Raw genomic sequence first — 7,500 nt, forward strand, 5'->3', positions numbered from 1 at the left:
AAAACTTGCTAGCAGTCTGGTGGTCCACAAACTAAGATAATCATTTCATTTCATTTCTGCATTAAGGGCCAACTAAGGGCCAAGGAGAGTCAGCAATGGGACACAGAGTCCCTTACACAGGTCAACCCCCAAGGGTCAGTGAGCATGACAGAGCAGACTATAAGTGACCGAGGCCGCGCGAGTAAAGAGGGTAGCGAGCAACGAGGACAAATATGAACCCGTACATGTCAATTTATTGGCCAAACAATGTAAAAAGGAAGATTACAAAAGGAGACCAAAACGCCGAAATTATCAGACAAGCACAAAAGGCGACAATTAAAGGCTAAGAGAAAAAGGGCAATAGCGCCACTCCGTGTGAGGGGAGAACTCTGAAAGAACTTCAGTTGAAGACTACCTAGATGTTCGCTCGACGATGCACTCTAACTTGTGAGCAATTAGGACGTGTTGGGCGTCTAATGTATCCGTTTAACACAATAAACAACGAGCTCAAAGAAACTAATGGCTGACATTCTGTTTTTAACGATACGATTGGTCAACCATGGCTAGGTAAGCCACAACCTGATGAAACTTTCCTGTTATCTGTGTCTCAATGAACCACAAAACATATACGTGCTCTAGCAGCACAATAGATAAAGAAACAGTAGTCTTAGCGGTTTTCCTAAAACAAAGCTGTCGTACTAAAGTGTGATAAATTTAATCATTTGTCTTCCTGCACACGTATCATGTGGGAGAAATATGACAGAGCTTGATGACCACAAAGCACAACCCGAAACGAGCATTTTCTGTGGGAACCGAGATAAACAGAACCACAAAGTGAAACCGAAAAATTGCTTTGTTACGTATAATCGAGCTCGGTTACATATATAACAGACCGACCACAATATTGGGAATTCTATGCTCTAGCTGCTCTTTGCGAAGAGTAAGTGGGTTTTTTGACGCCCCATACAGGATTTTGAAAATTGAATTGTTGCGTGATGGGACATATGGACCAGAGAGTCCAGCCATTGATTTTAAAGATGTCACTACAAAAGGCAGCACTTTCTCCTCGGTTGTTTAAAGACCCTGAGTGTTGGTCTTGTCACGAGTTTTGATCCTGTGACCTTCCCTGCACAGTAGTCTGATGCTCAACCATCTGAGCCAATCAGTCGTCGGTTATACTACACTGGAGAAAATGAAACTTTGTTCAAATCTCTGATAAGCCAGTTTTTACGTGCACAGCACATTGCATCCTTACCTTGTACCCATACCACGACAGAATATGAACCACCATCATAGGTGCTAAAGACTGAGCTGGTTTGGTAAAAAGAGCATTGGTCCCAAATATCATGGATGACACAGGTGCACTGAAATGAGTAAAGGCCGTGTACAGTTAAACTTACTTTGTCATTGGCCAAAATATCTAGTGTCACATTCACTTGTCAACCCATTTGGAGCTCTACAGTTGCCAGTGCTTGCTTGTTTTAAAAGTTCTCATTGGTCCATTTGGCTCAAGTAATTTTAGTTCCTTATTTTCATTCGTTTTGTTTGCTTGCAAGTTAAAAGTACAATAACCTTTCACTCTAGAAACAAAAGATACAACATGATTTGTTTAATAGCATTAGAATCTTGATGGATCATACAGTGATGATTGAATTAGAACTAAATACAAAAAAATTATGACAAGAAAAAGTAAAAACAAACAAACAAACAAACAAACAAAAAAAACTACTTGTGGAGGAAAGAAATAATGTTTAGGGTAAGAACATTGTGACCAGGACATCAAAAAAGGCAAGCATAATAGTTGCTGAGAATTTAACAATACTGAATCACTAGATGCATCAGGTCACCATTAATATTTTGAATGAATAATAATGATGAAGAGGCTAGGAGAAAAAGGACGTAAGTGAGCATTTTCGGAATTTTTCGAATATATATTTCAATTGCCACAGATGGTTTAGAAATGAAAGGAAAAGCAATTATGGCATGTTGTTTTTCTTTTTGCTTCTTCGCGTTCTATATTCGAGAATTATCACATGCAAAAAAAACTCCGGCGGTGCCGTTTGCTAAACAAGAAACAAAGAAACCTTTTGTGTAAAGCATTAACTAGATGCAATAAATTGTGTCACTATAAGAAGTCTGTCACAGATTCAGGAATACTACTATTACCACACGCTCAAGCTGCTTTAAAACAAACAAGATTACAGAAGCTATGTAATATCATAATTTATGTAACTGCTTACTTTCTCTTGTATTTTTCCAAGTCATCATCAATGATGTCAGAGACAGATAAGTTGAAAAGCGAAAATGTTGCAGATGGAAGGCAACTGCAAACAAATTTAGAAAAACAAACAATATTTTACAGCACTGTGTAAGTTTGGAAGACTTCAAGGGAAACAGAGGAAAATGTTGACCTTGACTGCTAGCAGTCCCTTCTAGAGTACAAAGTAGTCAGTCAAGCCACCCTTCCTTGGTTCCCCAAGTAAGCTGAAGGGAGAAAGGCTCTCCCCTCATTCTCCCCTCGGCTCTTCAGCTATTAAAAAGTGGGTAGATCAACTGACTTAGAATTGCTAGCAGTCTAATGTTGATCATGCATGTAGCTCAAACATTAGTTAAGAGCATCATGATCCAACCACACAGTGTTATGGTGGTCATAGGTTGTCCAGATTCCTGCGCGGAACTCGATCTGATTTCTTTCCTTTTGCCTCCTTCACACCAAAGCTTAAACAAGTCATGTTTAAAGGCTGTTTAGTTAAATATGGTTTCAAATTATAGTCTTTGTGTTATTAAAATCCTGTGGACTGATTTCTGTCAACTTCAAATTTAGTACTGATCAACGCATGTAAAAGCCTGAGTCCCTTATTTTGACAGATTTTTTTGTTGAACCCAGATTAATTAATTGAACGCTCTATCGGCGTTTGGAATGGTCTCTAGGGCATCCTTAGAGTTACACGACCACTTAGTCAATTGGAATCCGCCCTTTTTGAAGCAGTTCGCAGATCTGACTTCTTAAATCGATGGCAGCACAGGAGGATTGTACAGATTTCAGACAGTCATATCAACGTAAAAGTTCTTCAGGACTGTATCGATCACCTCGTGGGAGAAATTTCCAATATTGTCTTGAGCAGTCTTCCTGATGCAGAAGTTTGCACAACTCGGTGACGAGGTACTACCAAAAAGGCGGACTTCCTTCCGGTATTCAATAGGCTGTGCAGATAAATCATCATTTGGCCACCACAAAAATCTCAAAGCATCTGAATCCAGGGGGTCAACTTTCACTTGATGGAACATAGCTTCGATGTCAGAAACCAGGGCGACTGGTTCTTGACGAAATCTTTGAGGAACACCGAACAAACTATTGGTCAAATCAGGGCCGTGTAACAACTGATCGTTCAGAGAAGTACCCTTGAACAGTGCAGCACAGTCAAACACTACTCTTAACTTGTCTGGCTTGTGGGGATGGAAAACGGCTTGCCATTAGGGTAAAGTTCCTCCACAAGCACTTGATTAGCATAACCTTTTAGGATGTAGTCGTTAACAGCTGCTTTATAGCGTGCGAAGAACTCTAGATCTCGATGAAATCTCTTTTTCAACAAAGACAATCGCTGCTCAACTGCGACTCGGTTATTTGGAAGGTAAGGAGGTTGCCCTCTCCATGGAAGGGCCACTTGATAACATCCGGAGGCCCTCCTGACAGAAGATTCCACGATTGCCAATGCTCTCTCGTCTTCAACGGACATGCAGGCGACTTTAGAACTAGATATCGAATCAGCAAAATCAGTTTCCCAGAAGTTCTTCACTTGCAGCAGTAAGGTTTCGTTTCTGGAGTCGCTTTCATCATTGAAATGGACAAAGTTCACACAGAAACTGCTTTCTTCATTGCCCTTCACAGTTGGTCCTATAAGAGTCCAACCTAACATCATGATCTCTTGGAATACTACACTCAGATATGTTGAGGCGATCGACAGTCCACGCCCGAGGTACTTCAAGGCTGGAATCTCCGTTGATTGAGTCAATGGTTAGCTTAACGTCTAGGCCAGATCTCTCGCTGTTCTTGCTTTCTTGGGTTAACATGAAACTTCGTGGTTGCCCTGTGATCCCTAATTCATCAACCAACCTCCTGTCACAAAGGGTCACATCAGAGCCATTATCCAATAGGGCATACGTTTCTACCACTTTACCGGGCTGATCACCACGTACACCAACAGGAACAATTCTTAGACGGACTTTATAAGCTATATGGCGGGTACCATTCTGACCATTCACGCCGGCCCCAATGACATGACTCTGACTGGACAATTCTGTTACAACACCCGAGGTGGAACTTTCACTATGGCTGAGTTCCTGATCGGCACAGCGACTATCTTGTGTCCCGTGACCAACTGGAGGAGGCTGAACTGGTGGATAGAGAGCGGTCATATGCTTCTTTCCACAACCCTCGATGTAACAACCACTTCTCTGCATGCATCCCTTGGCCATATGGCCTATTTTGAAACAGTTCCACATAACCTCGCATCGCAAACGATCCTAATACGATTGCTGTACGATTTGTTCTTAAATTGTTCGCAGTTCCACAGCTGATACATTCCATGGCAAACTAGACACCTTTTAAGCGAGGCGTTAATCCCGAATTTGTAAGACAGTCTTCGATCCACTTTCACACCTTCAACTTGTGCACTGGGAGAGACCGTTTCTCTGAACCCCCCATGGGTGGCATAGGCAGTCATTTTTGCTCCGGGATTTGAAGATTTGTTTCTTGGATTGCCCTTTTCTCTGTCGTTTCTCTGTCGTCCAAAAACTGGATTGTTGACCACTCGCGCCTTGGTAGTGACAAACTGGGAAATGTGATGAATTCTCGGTCGCTAATCGGTTTCCTGGATACTGTCTGCGATCTCAAGCCACTTCGTTTTCAGGTGAAGGGGGAGCCTGTCAACGATTCTTCTCATCTTATCGGCGCTGTTAATCTCGTCCAAGTACTGTACCAGATTGATTCTAATGTGTTCTGGCAATCTCTTAGCTGATCTGCTAAGGCCAATAGCCCCTTTTGGTCATAAAGCTTCACGGGTGGACCATGAGTTATTTGGTTTAAGTAGGCTACGGCAATCTTGAATGGATGCCTAAAATGATCTTGCAGCAGGGCTCGTGCAGTCTGGTGTCCAAATGCAGGATCCATTGAAACACAGCTCTTGATAGCATTTCTAGCTGCTCCCGCACAGTACTGAAGAAGAAATGACAACTTCTCACTCTCATCGGATGCATTTTTCTCGATATTGCTCTCAAAGGAGCAAATAAAGTTCCAAAACTCATTCACAAGCGGATTTCCAGCAAACTTGCTGAGTTCGGGTTTAGGTAAGGCAAACCCTTGCCAAATCGTTGACGCCACTGATTGAAACGTTTGCTACTGGAGCTGTAACTGCTGAAACCTTGCCTCGGGCGGAGGAACCTCATTGCAAGATCTAGTTGATGGAGCCTCACAGCGATTCAGTACTCCTGTCCACACAGCAGATGCTGGACTCAAAGTGACACATGTATCCGGTAAAGGTGCAGACATTTTCTCTTCTTTGGTTGCTGCAGTCAAGTAAACCGACTCATAAGCCCTTTCTGGCTCAACTAGTGACTTGTCCTCGGTAGCCTGGGAAGGATCCACAATTTGTTCTACGCCATCTTCCTCCTCTAAGATATATTGGGCTCTTAGGGTGGCTCACTCAACTTCATTCTCATTCTCATTCTCTGCTGAGTAATTACGGTTTACTAGTTAACACCAGAAAGCCACAAGGGTTGAAACGTGTAACGCGCGTTCACAGCTTCCGAATATTCAGTGCGAACTGATTGGTTGAATGTTTCAATGCTAACTACCATATTTGGAAACCCCTCGCTCTTGTTGTTCCAAATATGGTACTTAGCAAATTGGAATATTCAGAAGCTTGTTTCCCAGCACACAAGGGGCCGTTACACGTTTCAACCCTTATGGGTTTCTGTTAACACCTAGACAGTATTACAACGCATACACGCAACAATACACACCTGACAACGGACAACGCAATCAACACAAAAATTTTCTATTCTAGTTGCTACAATACTTGTCATCTTATTGGTTGATTTAAACGAAGGAAGCCACTCGCAGCAGCTTCAAAGAACATTTGGTCAAGATCTGCCCTCACTGATTAGAGCAAACAACTGAAGAAGGAATCCACTCTGTATTCCAAAACCTGTCTTGCCAACTGATACAGCGTTCTCTGCAGTGAACCTATGACCCTCGTGAAAAAAGCGCATCTTAGCTAATGCTCCTATTGTGGCTTACAGGAAAGACAAATGACTCAAGGACTTTATAGTCAGAGCTTCAATTCCAATTCTATGTACTTTCCCGTGGTCAACAGACTTCTCCACAGGAGAATGGAATTTCCTCAGAGATGTTTGCATTCATACAGTATCTCTTACAGATCAAAATGCAATGTGAATGCAGGGAGTAGGGGTGGCGCAGTGGTGAAAGCACTCGCCTCCTACCAATGTGCCCCAAGTTAGAATCCAGATTTGGTTTCACATGTGGCCTGAGTTTGTTGGTTCTCTACTCTGCTCTAAGAGGTTTTTCTCCAGGAACTCCAGTTTTCCCCTCTCCTCAAGAACTAACCTATTACGTACGGTATTATTTTGATATGAGTTGATCATGAGCTGTACAGTGTCTGCAATTAGTGCCCCAGGGCTAAATCTACTTGACACTTGATAAAGTTCATCATTTTTTTTTATTACACATAACATGAGAATTTTATTCCATAAAGCTCATTTGTACAAATCTATACGCTTTATTTTCACATGTGGAAAAGGCTTATACAGCCAATCAGAATGGCGTACAGCTATTTCACATGTGGAAGTATAACCAATCAACGATAGCGTAAAGGCGTTTCCATGCCAATCACTCGTGCATGTCGTGCAAATCGTTCTTTGTAATTGAATTAAATTAAATTTGCATTTGGTTCTATTGTTAGTGAGTTTTTGTTTCTAATTTGCATTCAGAAAACTATTTTAATGAAAATTCTCGTCTTATGTGTAATAAACAGTTCACGACATAGAAAGTGCTTTATACAGGGTTTTATTCACTCATTGTTTGTGTCAAAAACCCTCACTCGCTCGTTCCTCGCTCATTCGGGTTTTGACACAAACAACTCGTGAATAAAACCCCGTACGTCGCACTTTTTATGACGTAAATTATATATATAGACAACACAAATATAATATTCTTACTTGTCGATGATCAGAAACAGATACAGAACCCAAATATTATTTCGTCCAGCCAAATAAACTATAGCAGGCAGTGACACCTATCAAGAAATTAAAGGAAATGTATCAAAATTAAAATGGTCAATCGATTCCACAACAGTACTGTACAAGTGTAATAGGTATAGCCTCATGACGTAAACAGCTTTATTATAATTATCTCTCAGATAGTACGCGTGCTGTGATTGGCTACATTGACAGGCCATATTCTACAGTACGGCCCGCTAAATTTAAAATTTAGATAAAACATTA

The 7,500-nt window shown here is 41.5% G+C and overlaps 1 protein-coding gene across 2 annotated transcripts in view; it reads right to left on the reverse strand.

Annotated features, from left to right (window-relative positions):
- The window catches only part of LOC138046885 (transmembrane protein 180-like), a 30,775-nt gene that overhangs the window by 5,792 nt on the left and 17,483 nt on the right, over positions 1-7,500 (reverse strand). Inside the window, exons 13-15 of one of the 2 annotated variants that reach the window (XR_011131741.1) lie at positions 7,216-7,292; positions 2,220-2,303; positions 1,380-1,559 (exon numbers count right to left, since the gene is read on the reverse strand). Coding sequence is in view for 1 of the 2 variants with exons in the window: in XM_068893475.1 (XP_068749576.1) it covers positions 1,235-1,343; positions 2,220-2,303; positions 7,216-7,292 (270 nt within the window). In the remaining variant the exon portion in view is untranslated. Of the gene's footprint in view, positions 1-1,234; positions 1,344-1,379; positions 1,560-2,219; positions 2,304-7,215; positions 7,293-7,500 lie in introns of both variants that reach the window. The other variant, XM_068893475.1, reaches the window with a different exon arrangement.

The sequence above is a fragment of the Montipora capricornis genome, chromosome 4 (genome assembly GCF_036669925.1).
Source record: "Montipora capricornis isolate CH-2021 chromosome 4, ASM3666992v2, whole genome shotgun sequence".
In the NCBI taxonomy this organism is placed as follows: domain Eukaryota; kingdom Metazoa; phylum Cnidaria; class Anthozoa; order Scleractinia; family Acroporidae; genus Montipora; species Montipora capricornis.